This window comes from Saccopteryx leptura, chromosome 4 (assembly GCF_036850995.1).
Source record: "Saccopteryx leptura isolate mSacLep1 chromosome 4, mSacLep1_pri_phased_curated, whole genome shotgun sequence".
NCBI classification, from domain to species: Eukaryota; Metazoa; Chordata; class Mammalia; order Chiroptera; family Emballonuridae; genus Saccopteryx; species Saccopteryx leptura.
Window position 1 is genome coordinate 107,704,407 of NC_089506.1, and position 24,682 is coordinate 107,729,088.

The following is a 24,682-nucleotide window of genomic DNA, read 5'->3' on the forward strand; positions in this document are numbered from 1 at the left end:
ATTTATTGATTTTAGAGGAGGGAGGGTGGAAAGAGAGAAAAACATAGATTTGTTGTTCCCCTTATTTATGCATTCATTGGTTGATTCTTGGATGTGCCTTGACCAGGGATCAAACCCACAACCTTAGCATATTGGGATGATGCTTTATCCAACTGAACTAATAACTTATTTTTAAATGAATAGTTCAGACATAACTATCAAAAACATTTTTGTGAAGCGGAGGTTTATATACTTTAATAATATTCAGAGTCAAAATCATCTTATAGAAAAATTTATGCGATAGAGGCCAGTATGATTACCAATGCTTTCAGAATATTTGTGTTCAATTATGTAAATGTACCCTAGACTCCAGAACTAGGATATGAATAAATAAATGAAAGTATGCCTGTGCCAAATCAATTAGTAGATACAAAAAGTTACTACTGCAGGGGTTCAGAGCAGAACTCCCCAAGATGTGCTACTTTGGCATGTGAATGATTTTGAGATGAAGGCAATTGAGAGCCTGCAGGCCCACAAGAAACTCACCTCTCCCTTAAAGAATTTAAACTTGGGGCCTTGCCCATAATAAGAATCATCACGAGGATGTGAGGGCGATCTGGCTGCGACATCTGTCACCCCATTGATCGCCAGGGTTGATTCGGCCGATCTGGCTGGCTAGGTGGGTGTCCCCTCCCTCCCTCACCGCTCCATGTGCTTCCCTCCCGAAGCTGCGTGCTCGGTCGAAGAGGACCGTTCTTCGGTCAAGGGTATACAAGTAGCTGCGCTCCCCTGCTAGAACCTCCAAACAAGTCTCAAAAATCATCACGAGAAGGACTTTTTATGACCTATCTGTAGGGCAGGGCAAACTTCTCATTACTAAACATCTGCTCTTCTTACGTCCTGTGGTGACCTTCCTCCCCTCTGAGACCAGGGTGGCTCACTGCATCCTTAGTCTCTACCCCTTTCTCCCTTTTTGTCTCAACCTCTCTTGTATGTGGGGTTCCCATACATATGTATGTAATTAAATTTGGTTATTTTCTCTTGCTAATCTGTCTCGTAGATGTAATTATTAAACCAGCTGAAAAACCCTTGAAGGATAGAGGAAAGATTATTCCTCCCCATTCTTGTGTTAAACCACAAGAACAATACAAATCCTAGAATCAATTATACCCCTATAATTTACCCTACCTCTCCTGTTCCTCTACTACCTTTTTTTCCTCTTTCCCCACCCTAAATCTGAGGCTACCTTTGGCTTTGGAGAAGTATCAGTTCTAATTCTGTAGTGCAGTGTGCTCACTTGGACTAGATATAGATGTTATAAGACACTTAGAAGGGAAGTTAAGGCTTGATACACCTGTTGGTACCATTTAAAGCAGGGGTCCCCAAACTTTTTATACAGGGGACCAGTTCACTGTCTCTCAGACCGTTGAAGGGCCGGACTATAAAAAAAAAAACACCTATGACCAAATCCCTATGAACACTGCACATACCTTATTTTAAAGTAAAAAAACAAAACAGGAACAAATACAATATTTAAAATAAAGAACAAGTAAATTTAAATCAATAAACTGACCAGTATTTCAATGGGAACTATGCTCCTCTCACTGACCACCAATGAAAGAGGTGCCCCTTCCAGAAGTGCGGCGGGGGCCGGATAAATGGCCTCAGGGGGCCGCATGCGGCCCGCGGGCCATAGTTTGGGGACCCCTGATTTAAAGGATGATCAATTTGATAGCTTTCATAAAGATACATGATTTTTCTAATAAAATTTATTCTAAAAGGTCTGCATGCAGGTCTGATCAATAATTTCAATTTAACAGATGCAGCCAAGCCTAAAATCAGAAAAAAAAGTAATCAGAGCTGTGTTTCTAGAACATGATTTAGGTAATGGTGTGCGTAGGTGGGTAAGTGAAGCAGGAGCTGAAGCAGGTTGAAAAACCTTGCAGGTATGTATCTCAATCACACTGAATATTTTCTAATTTACAGCTAAGAGCTCAAAATCTTAGAATGAATGCTAATCAGCCTTGATGGCTGTTACCTAAAGGAGACTTGAGCCAAGCATCTTGTCATTGGAGACAACCTAATATGCTTATCTGGAAATATTGACCTTAAACATTCATTCCTTTGTTTTTTCCTGCACACTGTAATTGACTGCTCTTTGCATTTGGGGGGTTTTCAGGAACTGTGTTGCATTTCCAATTCTTTCAAATTCCGTTCAGACAGAATGAAGATTACCTGAAGACACTGGCAGATTAGATATGTCTGAACTGGATGATGTTTTAAAAGTAAATATGTACACACTGACCACTAAAAGAGGTATGGAATTATTGATGCTCCAATCCCTCAGGGTTTGTGTTACCTAGTTTGGAATTAACACAATGGTGAGAGATTTTTAAATACTTTCAGCTTCATGATGTGACTATTACTGAACATACTCCCTAAAAGAGTAAAATCTCACTCTATATACCAAATGTAAAGAACAGCTCCTCAAACAACACCAGGAAAATAAGGGCATAAAAGACGGGATGCATCCCACCGAGGAATCCTGAGACATGCATTCCACACAGTTAATAAAATAATACCAAATGGAAACACTAAGCAGACCTTAAAAATCGGACCGAGCCCTCCTCATCCTTGTTGTCTTGGTTCAGCAGTGTATCAGTGTGCAGTTCGGGTTTTATTTTTTATTGTATAGCAGGTATTTCAGGCAGAATTCTACCACTTAAATACCACAACACTGTCCTTCATAGCAGCAGATAAATCAACACTATTAAGCTCCAGGCACGTGTTCAACACTGGGATTGTTACAATCAATACAAAAATGTCTAGTTTTCTGACAAAAAGCTTGCAGTCTTACTGAGGAAACTGTGTTAGCATTTATTTACTCATTCAGGAAACATTTCTGGCACTGTGCTAAGCACTATATATATATATAGTGCTTTTATATATATATAAAGTTCATTATAAGAGTTTACAACCTATACATTTCAAATTATCAAAAATTCAATGAAATATAATAAAACGATTATTTGGCATGTAATTAACAACCCGCCTCCTTGCTCAATTGCCTTATTCTCATGTCAACATCAGCTTCAAAAAAATACTCAATATAACAAGAGATTTCAAAATCAGAGTTTTATTAAATGTCAGATTCGTTATTTTAAAAGAACGAGTTTGTATTAGTTTTCTATCACTGTCTTAACATATTACCATAAACTAAGTTTAAGACAACACACGTTTATTACCTTAGAGTTCTGTAGATCAGCAGTCTAACGTGGCTTTCACTAGCCTAAAATCAAGGTGTGGACAGGACTTTGAGGGAAATCCTTTTCCTTTCCCAGCTTCTAGAAGCTGCCTGCTTTCTCTGGCTTTGGCCCTCTCCTCCGTCTGCACAGCCCCAGGCCAACTCCCCCCCACACACACACCCCCATGCTGCCATCTCCCTGAGCCTCTTCTGCCTTCCTCTAGCCCTGTTCAAGACTCTTGTCATTACACTGGGCCCACCTGGATAATCCACACTAACCTCCCTATTTTAAGATCAGCTGATTAGCAACCTTAATTCCATCTGCAACTTTAATTCCCCTTTGCATTGAACATAATACAGGGGTGAGCAAAAGTGGTTTGCAGTTATGAGTATGTGAAACAGAATTTATTCTTGTATTATTTATTATTTTCCCTACAAACAACTATAAACCTACTTTTGCCTACCTCTGTCTATTCACATTAGGGAAGGGGGAGGCACATAACCCTGCCTAGCACATATATTACCTAAAATATATCTTAATAGGAATTTTAAAGAAAATATATGCATTTCTCAAAATTAACCCTATTGTCCAAATTTAGAGAGAAAATTAGTAAATCCTTGGGATTGCTAGAAAAGCCATAAAATAAGTATTATGATTTGTACACAAACTAACTTATTGCTTAAGAAAAAGTACAATAATCACATTTTGACTGGTTGTTGATGTTCCCTGACCATTAATATGAATTTTGCAGTTATATGGAATAGAAATGTTCCCCAAACGTTCATTTAATTCTGCATATTTCTGCATGCATATCCCTTTCTCCTGACTTCTCAATGTCCTTAGACTAGGGACCGGAAGCCTCTTCTTCTTTTTCCTCCTCTTTGAAAGCAGTGAGTTTTTCCAGCGATTCTACTATTTCATTTCTCAACTCATCTTCAGATTCTTCAAAATTTCTGAAATAATAAACAGTAAAAAATTAACTTCATGATATCAAAACACTGAAGAATACATATGAAAATTAACTTCCCTTCTCATGTTCCACCCCCACTTGAGTAGTAGGAAAGTTGTATTTTGGTTCTGGCCAGTTGGCTCAGTGGTAGAGCGTCAGCCCAGCATGTGGATCTCCCAGGTTTGATTCAGATGCAGGGCACACAGGAGAAGCACCCATCTGCTTCTCCACCCCTCCCACTTCTCTTTCTCTCTCTCTCTCTTCCCCTCCCATAGCCATGGCTCAGTTGGCTCAAATGAGTTGGTCCTGAGCACTGAAGATGGCTCCATGGCTTTCACCTTAGGCGCTAAAAAATGGCTCCAGTTGCAAAGGAGCAACGGCTCCAGATGGGCAGAGCATCGCCCCCTAGTGGCCTTGCCCAGTGGATCCTAGTCAGGGTGCATATGGGAGTCTGTCTCTCTGCCTTCCCTCCTCTCACTAAAATAAAAAAAATTTTTAAAAGAAAGTTGTGTTTTACCCAGGTAGTAAATTATTTATCATACTAGTCTGGTTTTTCTTAGATAACCAATGTTAGGAAAACCAGTATTCTGGTTTTCTCTTTTCTTTTTTTTTTATTATTAAGTGAGAGGTGGGGAAGCAGAGAAACAGACTCCTACATGCACCCCGACCAGGATCCACTGGGTAAGCCCCCTATGAGGCCATGCTTTGCCCATCTGGGGCCACTGCTCTGTTGCTCGACAATCGAGCTATTTTAGCACCTGAGGCAGGCCATAGTGCCATCAGCAGCAGCCAGGGCCAACTTACTCAAATGAACCATGCTGTAGGAGAGGGAGAGAGAGAGAAAGAAGGGGAAAGGGAGTGGTAGAAAAGCAGATGGTCACTTCTCCTGTGTGCCTTGACCAGAAATCAAACCTGGGACGTCCATATACCAGGTGGACACTCTACCACTGAGCCAACTGGCCAGGGCCTCCAGTATTCTGTTTAGCTGGGCTTGTGTTCAACAACCTTAATTATATTTATTAATACCCATCTCATGTGTAAAAGAAAAGTGAGAAAAAAGGAAAAAACATGCCATATATTGAGCCCTTATTATATGCCAGTCACAGACCTAGAGCACTTTACACATACTCTAGTTCATCTAATACTAACAAAACTTAAGGCAGACATTATCATCAATTTATAAAGGCATTAGGCTCAGAGAGGTTTAAAAAATGTGCTCAAGGTCTCACAGCTACTAATTATAGGCGTAGGAATTGAAATTGTGTCTAAGACTGCAACACTGATACTTTTAGAAGGGAAGAAGGCAAGAGACCTAGAAAACCATCTCAAAGATCACCAGCATTCTAAGTGGCAAATGAGCAAGACAGGAAGAGCTGGCAAGAGCCAAGCTTGTTTATCACGGAAGCCAACGAATGGAATGGAGTTTCCAGAAACTGGGAGCAGCCAAATAGGATGAGGACTGGGAAATAACAATCAGATTTGGCAATTTCAAAATAATAAAAGAACTTTGTGAGAGTATGTCAGAATGAGTCAGGAGCTATCAAGAAAGCAATGGGAGGTAAGAAAGTGGTACCAATGACCTTAAATTTCTCTGAGGGGTCCCAGCTCTGAAAAGACAGCATTATCTCCAGAATATTGGGGCAATGGCTTTTTTTTTTGGTGTTTTTCAAGATGAGAGAGTTATGGGCATGTTTATATATGGAGAGAAAGTAGGTATTAGACATTGAAAATATGGGGGAAGGATGACATCAGGGTAATGGTGGCATGAGAGATACCCTTGATCTCTCCCCTTGAAATTTCAACAAACTAAACAGCTATAACACAGGGAAGGAACTCCAGGTGGGCTCACATGCCATGGACCACACGGCTAGTAATTGTCCAGGTCCTGAGTGAGAATGGTGTGGAATGAAGACATGAACTCAAAGAGAAAAAGGATGGGATCAGGAGACCTCTGCAATGCCTTTAGCTTGCAAGAGCGAGTCTCCACCTCCAAATCAACACTTTATTTATAGGAAGGACAGAGTAAAGTGATTAGCAAATCAAAGATATCTCTTGATACAAAGTCACATTTCCAAGGCAACCCAAGAATTCTCCTAAGTGCAGAAAACCCTCCACCTTGCATAACTGAAATCAACCAACATCAGAACAAAGGGTGAGAAGAAGGGCATGTAAATTGCTTCTAGCAATTTAAACAAGCAAATGAAGTGGGGGGATGGGACCAGTACAAATACCCAGCTTCATAGCCAATATGGAGGTGTGGGGGAAGAACTTAGCCTTTGGCTAAGCCTTAAACTGCGAGGGCTTTGCCAGCTTGCAGTCTCCCACACTCACAGGCGTGACTGAGAGATCTGTGCACAAAATTGACCAAAGGTGCGAAAGGTATGAAAACAGGGCGCGAGATATGAAGCACTTATGGTCAGCTTTGGAGAGGGAAGAGACCCAGAATATCTGGGCATTTGTCTATCAGGACTCCAGGGAGAGCAGAAACCTGGAGTAACTGGGTCTTCTGCCAGGAGGAGCAGAGAGATTGTGGGGAATTTGGAGAGATACTGAACCAAAGCAGCAGAGCATGGGTTCACTGCCAGTGATCCCACTGTTTGCCTGCAGCCCACACTTGGAGAGACATAAAAATACAAAGTGCAACCCAGCCTCCCAGATCCCACCTCCCTCCCCTCATGGGGTAGGGAAAGTGGCAGAGACATACCCCACACTAACTCTCCAGAGCCACTCTTTCCCCTGAAGAACAGAGGTGCACTGTGTCTGGTCCCCTAGTTTGTTGAGATGAAGGAAGGAGCACCCGGATGCCTGACATCATACCCCACACTAGCTCTCCAGAGCCACTCTTTCTGGAAAAGTGGAAAAAGAGAAAAAGAAAAATAGGAAAGTACAATTAGATGTTACTAGGGGCAGATTGAGAAGCTCCAGAGTATATCTGACTGGAGAACCGAAATGGAGGAAATAAGAAAAGGAGTATTTGAGAAATAGGTAAAACTTTTTTAAAAGTAAAGAAAGTCAGAACTGAAGTTCTCAGAATAAAGTAAAACGTTAAAGGGACTACTTTAAGAAGAAGGAAAAATAGATAAAGAATATTAATAATAAAATGGCAACTACTACATACTTATCAATAATTACTTTAAATGTAAATGGATTAAATGTTCCAATCAAAAGAAATAGGGTGGCTGAATGAATAAGAAAACAAAATCCATACACATGCTGTCTACATGAGACCCACTTCAGATAAAAAACACATACAGTACAGTAAAGGGATGGCGTGTTGGTCAGATTGCTTGGTTGGTTGGAGTATCTTCTCAATACACAAAGGTCATGGGTTCAACCCACAGTCAGGACACAGGTACAGATAAATGTTTCTCTTTCCCTTCCTCTCTAAAATCAATAATTTTTTTTTAAATTAACTATTTAAAAAAAATAAATAGGCCCTGGCCAGTTTGCTCAGTGGATAGAGCTTCGCCTGGCATGCAGAGGTCCCAGGTTTGATCCCCGGTCAGGGCACACATGAGAAACCACCATCTGCTTCTCTTCCCCTCCCTCTCCACCTTCTCTCTCCCTCTCACAACCAGTGGCTCCACTGGTCCGAGCATTGGCCTCAGGCACTGAGGATAGCTTGGTTGATTCCAGCATCAGCCCCAGACAGGAGTTGCTGGGTGGATCCTGGTCAGTGCACATGCTGGAATCTGTCTCTATCTCCCTTCCCTCTCACTTAAATAAGTAAATATATAAATAATAAACAAACAAATAAGTAAATAAATGTAAAGGAATATAAAAGATATTTCATGCAAATGGAAACAAATTCCTTCCTTCCTTCTTTCCTTCCTTCCTTCTTTCCTTCCTTCCTTCTTTCCTTCCTTCCTTCCTTCCTTCCTTCCTTCCTTCCTTCCTTCCTTCCTTCCTTCCCTTTTATTTTCTAGACAGGTTGATTATAATGTTTATATGAAAAATCATATAAACAAGACTAACCAGGAAAATCCTGAAAAATGAAAGTATTTAGGGGAACTAGACTCCCAAAACAAAATAATCCATAAACACTACATTTATAATATAACAATTAGACTATGTACACAGAATAGAAATTGCATGCAAATACATATGCAATCTAAGAATAGTAGATTATAAAAGTGGCATTTCAAATTGGTAGCAAAATAAAGATTTTCAGTAAATGGTGTTGGAACAGTAAGGACTTATTTAGGAAAAAATAAGTTGGAGCCATCCTTTATATTGTAATATGAGTAAAATTGAAGATGAATAAAATATTTAACTCAATAGAAAATTAAATCATAAATGTTCTTTAAAAATCCTGACATACTTTTTATGAAATAATTGATAAATCTAACTAGATAAAAATAAGAAACTTCTACATGACACAAGCCACTGTAAATAAAATCAAAAGGCAAACAAAAAATGGGAAAATATTTTTAATCATATTACAGATTTTAAAAAAAACACTAATTTTCTAAAATACAAAAAGTTCCCCAAATCAGTAAGTTAAATAGCCTAAAATTTTTAAATGACTAAGGCCATTTAATAAATTGTTCCCACAGGAAGAACTAAAGGTGGATATTAAGCAAGTGTGAATACAACTTCTTTCATAAAAGGAAAACTAATTAAAACTAAATTGAAATGCCATTTTTTAACCTAATTGTGTAATGATCCATAAGCTTGGTAATACACACAGCAAGAAAACATATGGAAAAACTAGAGCTTCCATACACTGTCAGTGTTCATCACTGGAACCTCTGTGAAGGGCAATTTGACAATATATACTATAGTATATATACTACTACTACTGTGTGCATGATGATGTGCATTCAAGAGACACTGCTAAGGGGGAGAAAAGGAAGTCTCACAATATCATACACACTATGAAATCTGTTTATATATATATATATATATATATATATATATATATATATATATATATATATAAAAGAATACATAAGACATACCTATTTGCTTACATTTTAATGGAATTCCCTAGGAGAAGTATGCACAAGAAGATTAGATTGGTGACTCTGGGAAAGAGGAATTGGCTGAGTAAGGACAGCAACGAGACGAAAAAAGTATTCCTTTTGAATTTGGAACCACATGTATATTTTACTTATTTTAAAAGTAAATTATAATAAGGCCCTGGTCAGATATCTCAGTTGGGTTAGAGCAGTGGTCCCCAACCTTTTTTGGGCCACAGACTGGTTTAATGTCAGAAAATATTTTCACAGACCAGCCTTTAGGGTGGGACGGATAAATGTATCATGTGACCAAGACAAGCGTCAAGAGTGAGTCTTAGACGGATGTAACAGAGGGAATCTCGTCATTTTTAAAAAATAAAACATTGTTCAGACAAATATAAATAAAACAGAAATAATGTAAGTTATTTATTCTTTCTCTGCGGACAGGTACCAAATGGCCCACGGACCAGTACCGGTCCGTGGCCCAGGGGTTGGGGACCACTGGGTTAGAGTATCGTCCTGATACACCAAGGTTGTGAGTTTGATCCCTGGTCAGGGCACATACAAGAAGCAAGCAATAAATGCATAAATGAGTGGAACAACAAATCGATGTTTATCTCTCTCTCTTACTCATGTCCTCTCTCTTTAAATCAATAAATATAAAAGTAAATTATCATACATTTTTTAAAATTCAAAGGACTCCTAATTTTAGAATTAATAAGAGTTAAGTAAGGTTACAAGATACAACATCTATAGTGTTCTATATGCTAGCAGTAGCCAAATTGAAAACACAGTAGAAGAAAAATGACCCCATTAATAATGGCAACAACAACAAAAATTAAGTGGCACTGATACCATGAAGAAAACTACAAAAATACTGAAGAATATAAAAAGAAGACAGATGGAGAGCTTACTATATTCATGGGTGTTCAAACTTATAATCACAAAGATGTCATTCTTTGTCATTCTCATCAAAGCCCAACAAAGTTTTTCATGACACTTTACAGGAGAATGCCAAGATGTATATGTTGAGTAAAGGGCAACAAAGTTAAGTTTAAATTTTTTTTATTGATTGATTTTTAGAGAGAGAGAAAGGGGAAAGAGAGGAAGGTGGGAGAGAGAAAGAGAAGCATCAATTTGTTGTTCCACGTATTTATGCATTCATTGGTCGATTTCAGGGATCAAACCTGCAACCTTGGTGTAACAGGATGATGCTCTGACCAACTGACCATCCAGGATGATGCTCTGACCAACTGAGCATTTCAGCTATCCAGGGCACAGCTAAAATAAGTTTAAAGAAGATGTGGAGACTAGAAGAAGGTGGGGACTAGCTCTACCAGATACCAAAATGTATAATAAAGCCATAGTAATTAAGACAGAATATTGAAGTAGAGATAGAGAACAATGCCATTGGAAACTAATGGAGAGTGCAGAAACAAGCCCATAAATACTGCTCACAAAAATGAGGGGATATTTCAAAATGAATATGAAGCAATAAAATATCCCCTCATTTTTGTGAGCAGTATATAATAAAACCTGGTCTTCTTAGCTAGGTCTCTGAGGCCATTTTCTATGTCTCAACAACAGCATTTTAAGCTTTCTACTTTCATTTAGGCATCTGGATTCTGACCTACTTACGTATCATCATCATCAGATCTTGGTTCTAGTTGCTCTTCATCTACTTCAATGCCAGAGGTCATTTCCACCTTCCCTTCATTTTCTTTAGGAAGCCATTGTTTTAATGTTTCCACTGTTAAAGAAATGACAGAGATTAAAACATCACAGCCCATACTCCTGATAAAGGGTATGTACCAAAATCCTATAGTGAACATCAACCATAATTGTAAAACCTTTGAAAGGTTTTAAAACAAATAAGACAAGGATGACAACTAGCACCCCAACTATTTTCAGTATTGTACTGAAGCTAGTAGACAACACAAAAAGACAAGAAAAAAATGAGAGAACTAAAGATCAGTCACAAAGAGACAAGATACTCTCATTTTGTGAGCAGATATTTTGATTGTTTTTAAAAAATGTTTTAATCTTGTGTTGTAAAAAACATTATACATATTAAGATACATTTTTATTGTCTACAGGATCATAATTTGAGTCCACTGAATAGCTCTCAGAAATAAATTGACTATGTCAGGTAGAGTTAAGCAATGCTAGTTCATCACCTACAAAGCCACTAGTCCTCCTTACTTAACTTTTCATCAGTTCTCAACTGATCACATTAAAGAAAATTACCCCTCTAGCCCTGGCCAGTTGGCTCAGTGGTAGAGTGTCAGCCCTGTGTGTGGAAGTCCCAGGTCAATTCCCGGCCAGGGCACACAGGAGAAGCACTCATCTGCTTCTCCACCCTACCCCCTCTCCTTTCTCTCTACCCTTCTCTTTCCCTCCCACAGCCAAGACTCCATTGGAGCAAAGTTGGCCCAGGCACTGAGGATGGCTTCATGGCCTCTGCATCAGGTGCTAGAATGGCTCAAGTTGCAATGGAGCAACGCTCCAGATGGGCAGAGCATTGCCCCCTAGTGGGCATGCCAGGTGGATCCCAGTCAGCATGTGCAGGGTCTGTCTCTCTGCCTCCCTGCTTCACACTTCAGAAAAATATAAATAAACAAATAAATAAACTACATACCAAATTCTTTTTTGGAAGAAAATGAGTTACTTGTTAGATGTGCCGCAGCCAAAACACTCATTAAAGTTGCTGGAGCTTCACGCTGCCACTGTTTCCTACTTCCGGGAACGCCTTTGATCACCATCACTTGGCCATCTGAAGAGGAGACTGTTATTGAAAAGAAAAATGCTTCTTCATCTGAATTTTTAGAAAATCACAGAATGTTATTTTTAAACTTAGAGGTAACCCTATCCCACTTCTCATTTTTTAGTAAGAAGATAGACACAGAAAAGTTTAGTGATGTATTGTTACATAGCTGATAGGGAGGAGAGTCACTTTTTGCTCTGTAAACTGGCTATTCTGGCATGTTAAAATTTCTATTCTATTTGTTTATTTTAAATTAGGCTTCCCTTCTTATTGACTCATTGGTTTAGAATGGATTAAATTATACTAATTGGTAAAACTTTTGAAAGTTTGATGATTTGAGTATTTTTAATAGCATATGTCATTTTATATACTTATAATTACTAATTTCAGTGATACACTTACATACTTCAACTTATAATACAATTATAAATTTTAGCTGTCCCCCAACCCCATGCTATCAAGAGGTACATAGGAAATAAGTAATAAAAATCTTCACCACCTATAAAGGTAACACCTAGATGTTGCTGTAAACCTCTCCTAAGGAAAGACCACTCCAGAGCTCAAATTAAATGAAGAAATTTAGATGGAAAGTTTCCTCACATACTAAACATGCCTAACATTTAAATAACACATTGGCTTACAAAACAATTTTAAATGTTGTCTTTGCACTATTACCTCTTCAGATCTTGTGGGATAGCTATTATTTTAATTCTAATTTTATCTATTAAATAAACCAACCCTCCAAAAAATGTAACAAAGTTACTGTGTTAGCGTGTGAACTGCCCTTTCTTGTACATTCTCTCTCGCTGTGAGGAAGGGGGGATTCTGAACCTTTCCTCCTTTACATTCTCACAGCCCGGTGTTCATTGTCCGGGAGACTTAGCAGGGAATTTTCTCTAGAAGTAGAGGAGGAACCAAAACAATATCTTTGGAAGGCATTTGATGCCAGATCTATAGTGATTGTCTGAAAAGTGAGAACTCTCAGGCCAGGGTGAGCACTAGCTGCATTTGTGGCCTTGGTCTCATTTTGCTGGCAATTTATGCCGACTGATCTAAATTCATCCTCGGCCCTGACTGGTGGTGGCAGAGTGGATAGAACGTCGACCTGGAATGCTAAAGCCCAGGTTCAAAAGCCCAAGGTTGCCAGCTTGAGCACAGGGTCACTGGCTTGAGCGCTGGATCACTGACACAATCTCAAGGTTGCTGGCATGAGCCCAAAGCTGCTGGCTTGAGCAAGGGGTCACTGGTTCAGTTTGAGCTACCCCCACCCCAAGGCACATATGAGAAGTAATCAATGAACAACTAAAGTGAAGCAACTACAAGTTGATGGTTCTCACTCTCCCTCTCCTTTACCTTCTTTCTCTCTTTCTCTCCCCAGCCTCTTTCTCTCTTCCTCCTTCCTCTCCCTCCCTCCCCCCCCTCTCTCTTTAAATCAATAAAAAAAATAATTCACCTTTGGGCCTGTTGGAGCAGGTGGAGGTGACACAGGCTGCTGCCATCATGTGCGGCAGAGTCTGAGGAGCCCTGGCCTCCCACTGTCTCCTGTGTTCTGCAGCAGCAGCAGCCGGAAGGAACAACTCTAGGTATAAGAAGATAACTCACTAATTTAAAAACAGCCAAAGTGTACTAGTTGCAAGAAGCAGTTCTTAGGAAATCTGGAGGCAGTCCATCAGCTGGTACATTCAAAAACAGAAATCACCACTGTCATTCTAATAGACACGCTACAGACTAAATGTTTGTGTCTCCCCCCCTCAAAAAAATCATATTTTGAAACCTTTTGCTCAGTGTGCTGGTATTAGGAGGTAGAGCCTTTGGAGGTGTTTAGGACATGAGAGTAGAGCCCTCATGAACAGAATTAGTGCTCTTATAAGAGACTCAGAGAGCTCCCTCACCCTTTATGCTATGTGTGGACAGTACAAAGGTGGAGGTGGGCCCTCACCAGTCACCAAATCTACCAGCACCATGATCTTAGACTTCCAGCCTCCAGAACTCTGAGCCATCCAGTTAATGGTATTTTGCTAAAGCAGCCTGGACTGACCATGACATAGATCATATTTATTTATTTATTTTATTTATTATTTTTTAATTTATTGATTTGAGAGAGAGAGAGAGAGAGAGAGAAGGTGGGGGTGGAACGGGAAGCATCAACTCTCAGTAGTTGCTTCTTGTATGTGCCTTGACCAGGCAAGCCTGGGGTTTCTAACTGGTGACCTCAGCATTCCAGGTCGATACTTTATCCATCACAGATCAGACAACATAGATCATATTTATAAGACAAATTGTAAACAGGATTAAAATTGCTTCATAATTGTCAATAACATTTGACTGACTAGCCAATATATTTAAATGTTAAAGAAATATTAGTGACACGAATGGACAATTTCCTTGAGGCATTTATGAACATTTTACTTTGGTCAGTTTTCATGGAAATGTGTTTTGTGCCATTATCTCAATTTTTAAAATAACTTGTTTTAATCTTTTTATTTATTCATATATTTTATTACAAGAAATTTAAAAATCAAATAATTAGAAGCAAATTAAAAACCACCCATAATCCCACTGTCCAGAGACCATTAAAAGTTCAAAATCTTTCTCCAGCATATAGTGCTTGCTTTGTTTTGAAACAAAAAAGGTCACATGCACATATCACACCCCCTTTCATCACTTGCTTTTATCAGTTAGCAACATATCATACCCAGATTGTTAATATTCTTTTATATAACCATTTTGAAGCAAACATAGTACTCGCTCACATGTAATAATTTAGCTACTTTTTTGGCTGGTTTTTTAGGTTTCTATATATTTTTCACTATTTTAAATAAGAGTATAAGGAACTCATTTGTATTGTAGCTTTTTTTTTTTTAAGCGAGAGAGCGAGACAGAGAAGAACAGACAGGGACAGACAGGGAGGGAAAGAGATGAAAAGCGTAAATCTTTTGTTGTAGCACCTTAGTTGTTCATTGATTTCTTTCTGATAAGTGCCTTCCTTGATGGGGGAGGGGCAGCAGAGCCTATGACCCCTTGCTCAAGCCAATGACCTTGGGCTCCAGCCAGTGACCATGGGGTCATGTTTATGATCCCATGCTCAAGCCGGCGATCCTGAGCCCAAGCCGGTGACTTCTGGATTTTGAACCTGGGTCCTCAGCATCCCAGGCCCATGCTCTATACACTGTGCCACGGCCTGGTCAGGCTGTAGCTAATTTTTTGCGTGAACATTTATGATTATTTACCCTTTATACATCATTGAGTGACTATTCTAACAGCTCGAATTATTTGCTCTACCAAAACTTTTCATTGTTGAAATTGAATATATTAGTAATTTATTCTGTAACTTTTTCTATGTATTTTGAATAGCTAGTTCTTTTCTATTAAAAAAAAAGAAATGCTCACCTATATATTTTTATTTAATTTTCTAGTATACAACTTTTTTTTCCTTACATATAAATTCTTTGATTTATATTTTTTTGGAATTTACTTTGTTTCACAATTTTCTCCAAGTTGTTAACCAATTGACCCAGCAGCATTTATTTGAATAATCTTTTCTTTCCCCACTGACCTGTGAGGTGACTTTAGCATACACTATATATATTATGATACATATGAAGGCTTGTTTCTAATCTATTCTTTCCACTACTTTATTTATTCTGGTGCTAGTATCATTGTTTTAATTACTATAATTTACATATTTTGTTATTTGGAAGGTTAGTACCCCTTCACTGCTCTTTTTTTCTAAGTTTTTCAGCTACTTAAAAATTTCCAAGATTCTCCAATCTGTCAATATCTCCTCACACCAGAAAAAAAATATCATATTGTGATTTTTATTGAAATTGACAAAAATCTGTATATTTAGAAAGAATGCTTTCAATATATAATGTTATTCCCCTTCATTTATTCAAGTGGTTTTTAAATACCTCAAAGTTGTAAATTTTACAACTTTCTTCATATACTGCACAATTCTTGTAAAGTTTATTTCTAAATTATATGTACACACAACACACACACACACACACACTTGCTATTGTTACTGTAAACCAGATTTGAAGACCAATGAGGGAAAATATTTGCAATACATATTACAGGAGAAAGTTGATATAAATGTCTAATAAAGAAAAAACAAAAATGCCATTTTCAGTGGAGAAAAATGAACAAGAAACATGAGTACATAATTCACAACAGACATATAGATGGTCAATAAACATGAACAAATTGTTCAGTCTGATAATAATTACAGGAATGCAGTTTATATTTTTGTAATTTCAAAAAAGAAAAGGGCAGCTATGTCTTTTAAGACAGACAACCCACTCTCTTCTCTTCCCAGCAAATTATGCCAAGAGTAACTTTGAATACATCCTTGTCACTAAACTGCTTTTCCTGGGGCACTCAGGGCTCCTTATGGCCAAATCCCATGCAGGTTATTTTCAGTTTCCCTTTCTCTTCCAGTTAGTGCTGCCAACCCTTCCATCTCCCGCTAGAATAACCTCTCCCTCTTTGTATTTATTTACTTTCCTGGTTCTCTCAAAACTATCTAACTATTACTAGGATCTTCCTAAGCTCCATTTCCTTCTCACGCTAGAGCCTCTGCCTAGCAACCACCCTCAAGGTTGAAATACCGTGTATAGGCGAAAGAAGCCCAGATTAGCCCCAGGGCTTACATTTTACACAGCTAGTGTCTTCCAAACATCTCCAGCTAATGTTCTTAAAGACCTAAACCCAGTGGTAGGATTCAAATAATTTAACAATCGGCTCTCTGCCCTAATGACCGTTTTAAGTATAAAAAAAAAAGATATACTGAAAGGTAGTTTATTATTTCATGTATTTAATACTTAAATAAGAACAATAAAAGAGGTACACAAGCTAGATTATAAGAAAGATTTAAAATATTAATAAAAAGTATTAAATAATACCTGACAAAAAATAATACAAGTTGTCACCCCCTGGTTGTTTGGCACTTTTTCTCTTTACCTTATATGTTTGTTTACTGAAGTAACAGATGTGAGGGAATTAAAATGTAGTATTTCATCAAAGGTATAATGTGTTTTATGAAATAAGTAACTAAATATTACAAGCATAGTTCTGTCTTTTTTTTTCCCCTATGGGCAGAATGAATATTACTACGGGTGCTTAGAACATGCTGTTGCTCAGATGAACGTTAAAAAAGAGTAAAGAATGTAAATTTGTGATTCTCACATTGGGTGGCTGTACAGGCGCCCACCTTAGAGAGAACCCTGATTACAAGTGCCATTTTAACAACCGGTTTGCCAAACTCAACAAAAAATTAGGTGTTGGTTCTGCCAAACTGGTGCAAACTGGCTGAATCCTACCACTGCCTAAACCTCAATATGTTCCAAATTTAGATCATTACATTACTGCTACCGACCTTGCTGTATATGATGCACAGGCATATCTACTTTTACTGCACTTGGCAGATACTGTGTTTTTGATAACCTGAAGGTTTGTGGCAACCCTGAGTCAGCAAGCCTGTCGGCACCAGTTTTCCAGTAGCATCATTCACCACCTGTCTCTGTGTCACATTTTGGTGATTCACACAATATTTTCAACTTTTTCATTATTATTTGTTATGGTGACTTGTAATCATAATTTTTAAAAATTAAAAAAATTAAGTATAGTTGGTATGCAATATTTTATTAGTTTCAGGCATACAATATTGTGATCTAACATTTATATACCTTAAAATGTGATCACCACACTAAGTCTAGTAATCATTGGTCATCGTGTAAACTTGTCACAATATTATTGACTTGTGATCAGTGATCTTTGATGTTATGATTAGTTGTTTTGGAGTGCCACAAATTATACCCAGATTAGGAAGTGAACTAGCAGAGTTTGGTTCATCAGGTTTAAGAAAAGAAGCCGTCTGTAACATAAAAACACAGGTGAAGCGCCCTGGCCGGTTGGCTCAGCGGTAGAGTGTCGGCCTGGCGTGCGGGGGACCCGGGTTCGATTCCCGGCCAGGGCACATAGGAGAAGCACTCATTTGCTTCTCCACCCCCCCCCACTTCCTCTCTGTCTCTCTCTTCCCCTCCCACAGCCAAGGCTCCATTGGAGCAAAGATGGCCCGGGCGCTGGGGATGGCTCCTTGGCCTCTGCCCCAGGCGCTAGAGTGGCTCTGGTCGCGGCAGAGCGACGCCCTGGGTGGGCAGAGCGTCGCCCCTGGTGGGCGTACCGGGTAGATCCCGGTCGGGCGCATGCGGGAGTCTGTCTGACTGTCTCTCCCCGTTTCCAGCTTCAGAAAAATACAAAAAAAAAGAACAACAAAAAAAACCACAGGTGAAGCAAGTGCTGAAGTAGAATCTTAGCAAGTTGTCCGGAGGACTAGCTGAGACCGTTAGTGGAGGTGGCTACACCAAACACAGGTTTTCCATGTAGACTGGGAAAATTTAAAAAGACAGCAAATGAAGTTGATGTTGTCAAGAGAACAATTAAAAGGGAGCTGAACGCGCTCTGGAAAATGAGCTAACTCACCCCTTCCTTGTGAAACTGAACTTTTGAACTGGGTTAACCCACAACAGCTACATCCTGATGCAGTTCCTGGAACTGGCTGTGCACCCCTGAACTCTATTAAAAAGCAAATTATGCTTTATGGTAATGTTTGTTTTACTGAGTTGGTCTGGAACTGAGCCTGCAGTACCTCTATATAGGCCTATTTCGTTGGTGACAGCTTCATTCATTTGAACGAGAAAACTGGGATGATCCTTGACCCTCTTCTCTTCTTCAAGCCCCATGCTCAGTGGTTCTCCCTGGTGTTTATTCTCACGGCGCTGCCCTGGCCTGTGCACCTATTGCCTCCCACCTGGACTCTTCACCTGCCTTCCAAGCCGCCCCTCCACACCACCCTTCACACCACAACCGGTGTGATCTCTCTCCAGCACAAATAGGATTTCATTCCCTTGAACTGAGCATCATCACAAAAGATAAAGCTCAAGCTTCTTGGCATGCCAAGCTATATAGGAGAGGGTGCCTCTCTGAGTCTCCAAACCTCGCACTCCAACAACAGTCAGCATTTTGGACTCAGACCACATGCTCTGTTCCTCCTTTCTTTGGCTCATAACACCTCTGTGACTGAGCTCTCATCTATCTTTGAGATTCCTACCACCTACTATAGTCGGTGGCACAAGGGAGATTATCAATAAGATGCCTGCTGAATTGAATAAAGATTTTTCTAAATGGGCCTGACCAGGTGGTAGCACAGTGGACAGAGCATCAGCCTGGGATACTGAGGACCCAGGTTTGAAACCCCAAAGTCACCAGCTTTAGTGTGGGCTCACCAGTTTGAGCACGGGGTCGCCATGTTAAGTGTAGGATCATAGACATGACCTTGTGGTCACTGGCTTGAGCAAGGGGTCACTAGATCAGCTGTAGCCCCCCAGTCAAGGCACATATGAGAAAGCAATCAATGAACAACTAAGGTGCCACAACTACGAGTTGATGCTTCTTATCTCTCTCCCTTTCTGTCTGTCCTTCTCTCTCTGTTTCTCTCTCACTAAAAAAAAAATGTTTTTCTAGATGGCAAAGTGTATTCTAGAGAGTGGAAGTTGAGCCGAGCCAGGGTGTGTAAAAGCTCACATAGCTATCTATGGATCCCATCATCGATGGGAGGAAAGAGGGGATGTTGGAGTAGGAAAGGTGGTCACCACAGGATCAGGCCACTCGGTGTCAAATGTGACACTACGTGGAATGAACTATATTCTTGCAGGCATTATCAGAATAAAAAAATTTTTTTGAGTCAGGTAATAATAAAATAACTAGCAATTGCTTAAAGAAAGAAAGGAAAATACTAGAGAAAAGGAGAACACAGGCAATTCAGTAGGGGGAAGAGAAAGGAAAAATGAAGGAACAGCACGCATGAAGCACCTATCATGTGCCAGGTACTTTATGTACCAAAATTCACCTTAGTCCCCACAGTAAGCCTGTGTGGCAGGTGTGGCAGGTACTATTATCCCCTGGTCCTTGGAGGAAACTGAGATGCAGAGGGTTTAAGGGACTTCTGAGAGGCCACACACCAGAAAGCGGCAGTGCCAGCTAGGATTCAAACTCCCACTTGTCCCCAAAGCCCATGCATTTCCCACTACACACACTACTCTGAGATGACTGGGCCCCACACCAGCGGCAGAGGGAATGAAAGGGGAGGAAGAGTTCAGAGACATCCGAGAGCAGAAACCACCCTGAGCGGCTGGAACTGCCAGCCTGGGGATGGCGTCACTGAGAAGAAGAAAGAGCTCTGAAGTTTGACTGCGTGCCTGCTGAGTTTGAGATGCTAGTGGGGCTTGTCCAGGGAGCTTTCCTGCAGATATGAGAAGCACACCGCATGTGGACTTCTGGCTGGGAGGACTGAGACAGAGGGAGCGGCTGAAATTGCCAAGGAGATGGTCGGTTATGGAGCAAGAGAGGAGCCAAGTCTGGCGAGGGGGGGGGGGGGTGCCACAGGCCCCGTGGTGCTGGGCCAGTCGGATGGAGCAAGAGAGGAGCCGAGTCTGGCAGGGGGGGGGGGGGTGCCACAGGCCCCGTGGTGCTGGGCCAGTCGGATGGAGCAAGAGAGGAGCCGAGTCTGGCAGGGGGGGGGGGTGCCACAGGCCCCGTGGTGCTGGGCCAGTCAGATGGAGCAAGAGAGGAGCCGAGTCTGGCAGGGGGGGGGGGTGCCACAGGCCCCGTGGTGCTGGGCCAGTCAGATGGAGCAAGAGAGGAGCCGAGTCTGGCGGGGTGGGGGGGGGGGGTGCCACAGGCCCCGTGGTGGTGGGCCAGTCAGATGGAGCAAGAGAGGAGCCAAGTCTGGCAGGGGGGGGGGGGGGTGCCACAGGCCCCGTGGTGCTGGGCCAGTCAGATGGAGCAAGAGAGGAGCCAAGTCTGGCGAGGGGGGGGGGTGCCACAGGCCCCGTGGTGCTGGGCCAGTCAGATGGAGCAAGAGAGGAGCCGAGTCTGGCAGGGGGGGGGGGGTGCCACAGGCCCCGTGGTGCTGGGCCAGTCAGATGGAGCAAGAGAGGAGCCAAGTCTGGCAGGGGGGGGGGGGGTGCCACAGGCCCCGTGGTGCTGGGCCAGTCAGATGGAGCAAGAGAGGAGCCAAGTCTGGCGAGGGGGGGGGGGGTGCCACAGGCCCCGTGGTGCTGGGCCAGTCGGATGGAGCAAGAGAGGAGCCAAGTCTGGCGAGGGGGGGGGGGGTGCCACAGGCCCCGTGGTGCTGGGCCAGTCGGATGGAGCAAGAGAGGAGCCAAGTCTGGCGAGGGGGGGGGGGTGCCACAGGCCCCGTGGTGCTGGGCCAGTCGGATGGAGCAAGAGAGGAGCCAAGTCTGGGGGGGGGGTGCCACAGGCCCCGTGGTGCTGGGCCAGTCGGATGGAGCAAGAGAGGAGCCGAGTCTGGCGGGGGGGTGGGGTGGGGGGGGGTGCCACAGGCCCCGTGGTGCTGGGCCAGTCAGATGGAGCAAGAGAGGAGCCGAGTCTGGCGGGGTGGGGGGGGGGGTGCCACAGGCCCCGTGGTGCTGGGCCAGTCAGATGGAGCAAGAGAGGAGCCAAGTCTGGCGAGGGGGGGGGGTGCCACAGGCCCCGTGGTGCTGGGCCAGTCGGATGGAGCAAGAGAGGAGCCGAGTCTGGCGGGGGGGGGGGGTGGGGGGGGGTGCCACAGGCCCCGTGGTGCTGGGCCAGTCAGATGGAGCAAGAGAGGAGCTGAGTCTGGCGGGGGGGGGGGGGGGGGAGGTGCACAGGCCCCGTGGTGCTGGGCCAGTCAGATGGAGCAAGAGAGGAGCCGAGTCTGGGGGGGGGGGTGCCACAGGCCCCATGGTGCTGGGCCAGTCAGATGGAGCAAGAGAGGAGCCGAGTCTGGGGGGGGGGGGTGCCACAGGCCCCGTGGTGGTGGGCCAGTCAGATGGAGCAAGAGAGGAGCTGAGTCTGGTGGGGGGGCAGGGGGTCACAGGCCCCATGGTGCTGGGCCAGTCAGATGGAGCAAGAGAGGAGCTGAGTCTCAGGTTGGAGGGTGCGGACCCCGTGGTTCTGGGCCAAGGCAGTGGGGCCAGGTCTCTGCCCAAGCTCAGGTAGAGCAAGAGGGACAGGTGACAGCGGAGTTGTGGCAGAGTTTGAGATGAGTTGCTAATAAGACAGTTCCTTGTCATCTGCAGTTTTCAAGGTATGCGTACCTGCTTCTGAAGAACAGAGTGTTTCAGATGCTTTGTCTGTGTAACCCTCATGTTCCTTTATGTGTCTGTTCTCCTTAAACTTCATGCTGTCCTCAAAGGTCAAAGTTTCATTTAGCATATCCATGGCCTAAAGCAATTGAGTGGTGTTTCAAAAGAAATAAACCATAGTTTGAAAAAAAAATACTTTTTATATTCCCAATAACAACAGTTATCAAAATACTATATAAGGCAAGTATTCAATATATCTGTATTAAAGAAATAAATTAGTATTTTTAAATATCGAACTATGTCAGAACAAGATAGAAACAAGAATGTTTCCGTTTCTTTTCGTTGTCAATATTGACAAGCACTGATCATATAGCAATTTACTTTTATCCAGATTTCCTGCCTTCAGTATTATTCTACTGCATTCTCAAGGTCATTCTACAGAATTCTCAAGCTTATCTCCTCCACATCCTGCTTTAAGTATACAATATTCCTAATTGGGTTCCTACAACTGCTCCTAATACTCCATAATCAATAAAATAATGATCACTGTGTTTTGAGCATTTCAAAGTGTAGAATAATAATAAAGCATGAGCACTGTGGTAGGGCAAACATTTTTTACTCTATTTTTTCATTCTAGTGGCCAATTTTCATGCCTCACTTCACAGAAGCCCTGTGGGTGTATAACTCCTCAGGTTCCAACCCAGAAAATGTCCTCATACCTGCTCTTCTCTAATACTCACAGCACCAGGACACTTAAAGTCCTAATGATTAAACAGAGGTGAGCACTATCACCACTCTAATGAAGTCTTATGTAGCAAATGCTAGTAAAAGTCTGAATGATAGGTGGGACCCAGAGGGATTTTAGGGCAGTGAAAACACCTGGCATGATACTACAATGGTAGATACATGTAATTGTACCATTTGTCCAAACGCATAGCAAGTATAACACCAAGAGTGAACCCTAATGTAAACTACAGCCTTTGGATGATAATGATGTGTCAGTCAATGAGGGCCCATCAATTCTAACAAATATTCCACTCTAGTGGATGATGTTGATGGAGGGGTAGGCTGTGCATGTGTGCGGACAGAGATATATGGAAGATCTTCGTCTATATCTTCCACTCAATTTGCCGACAGGTCTAAAACATGAGAGTCTATTTAAACAAACAAAAAACTGACTTTGGCTGGATAGCTCAGTTAGTTACAGCATTGTCCAGAAGCATAGAGCTTGCCAGTTTGATTTCCAGTTAGGGCACATACAGGAACAGATCAATGTTCCTGTCTCTCTCTCCCTAATATCAATAAAAAATAACCAAAACAACAAAAACTGGTCTTTCACCACACACAAATATGAAATAAATGATAACATTAAAAAGTCTTAAACTAATGAACAATATGAAAGAATGAAATTGGCTGTCAGGTATGATATAGAATATATATACATATTTAACTTTTGGTCATTTAAAATAGTAAATTTAGAGACCTGAAGATGGCAGCAGAGTAGGCAGATGCACAGACTCCCAGCTCACACCACCAAATTAAATTACAAATTAATTTAGAAACAATCAGCATGAAAAACCAACTCTACAAGACCAGCTCTCAAAAACCAAGGAGCAAAGAAGAAGCCACACTGAGCCTGGTAGGGAGCCCCAGAAGGGCTCTCATTCCAAGGAAAAGAGTAATAAATATCGCTCACAGCCACTTGCCTGGGGACCTGGGAACGAGGTGTGTTAAAAGGGCTAGCTTATCTTCCAAAAGGAAAGGGGGGAGAGAGAGATAGATGGTGACTGGCAGAGGAATGCATGGGAGGACCTGAGAAGCTGACTTATTCAGTGCTGGAGGAAGCAATAGCTGAGGGAGGGGTTGATGCTTCCACATAACACAAGACAAGTGGTTCCGGGTCACCCATCTCAAGATATCTCTCCAGCTCCAATCAGTCCAATCATTGCAAGAAGACACAGCTGAAAACAAGAAGTGGGGAGAAGGGGTAGTAACTCAGGTCTTCATGGAGATCTGAGATACACCTCCCCCTACTGAAGAGGAGAAAGCACCTTGCCCCCAGAGACAGTAACTGGCAGATAAGGCCTTCAGAGTCTCAGGTTACACCCACAGCATTCCTGGATACAGTTTCAAATAAGACCTCTGCTGAGATGAGTAAACAAGACTATAAGTGAGAAGAAAACAAACAAATCAAGACTTCAAAGCAGCCCAAATCCAAAAGTGGATTTCAAATAACAGCTGAGGCCAACCCAAGAAGACCTAAAAATAACAAAACTGAAAATTGGAAGCAGACAACACTAAACCTAGACTCAACCAGCCCTACAAACAACACACCCAAACACACAGACATAATGAGAACACAGAGAAGTGCAATCCAAATGAAACCACAAGAGAAATCTCCAGAAAAGGAACTGAGTGATATGGAAATAACCAAACTGCCAGATGCAGAGTTTAGAATAATGATTGTTAGGATGCTATAGGGGATCTTAGAACAATAATGGATGGTCATTACGAACAACTAAATAAAGAGCAAGTATAAAAAAGGACATTGAGGCCCTGGCCAGTTGGCTCAGTGGTAGAGCATTGGCCTGGCGTGCAGAAGTCCCGGGTTCGATTCCCGGCCAGGGCACACAGGAGAAGCGCCTATCTGCTTC

The 24,682-nt window shown here is 41.8% G+C and overlaps 1 protein-coding gene across 1 annotated transcript in view; it reads right to left on the minus strand.

Moving 5' to 3' along the window:
* Positions 1-3,432: 3,432 nt before the first annotated feature.
* The window catches only part of NEK5 (NIMA related kinase 5), an 80,535-nt gene continuing 59,285 nt past the window's right edge, over positions 3,433-24,682 (minus strand). Inside the window, exons 19-22 of the mRNA XM_066383728.1 lie at positions 22,041-22,167; positions 11,773-11,919; positions 10,773-10,884; positions 3,433-4,177 (exon numbers count right to left, since the gene is read on the minus strand). Of these exons, the coding sequence (XP_066239825.1) occupies positions 4,069-4,177; positions 10,773-10,884; positions 11,773-11,919; positions 22,041-22,167 (495 nt within the window). The 3' untranslated portion in view covers positions 3,433-4,068. The remainder of the gene's footprint in view (positions 4,178-10,772; positions 10,885-11,772; positions 11,920-22,040; positions 22,168-24,682) is intronic.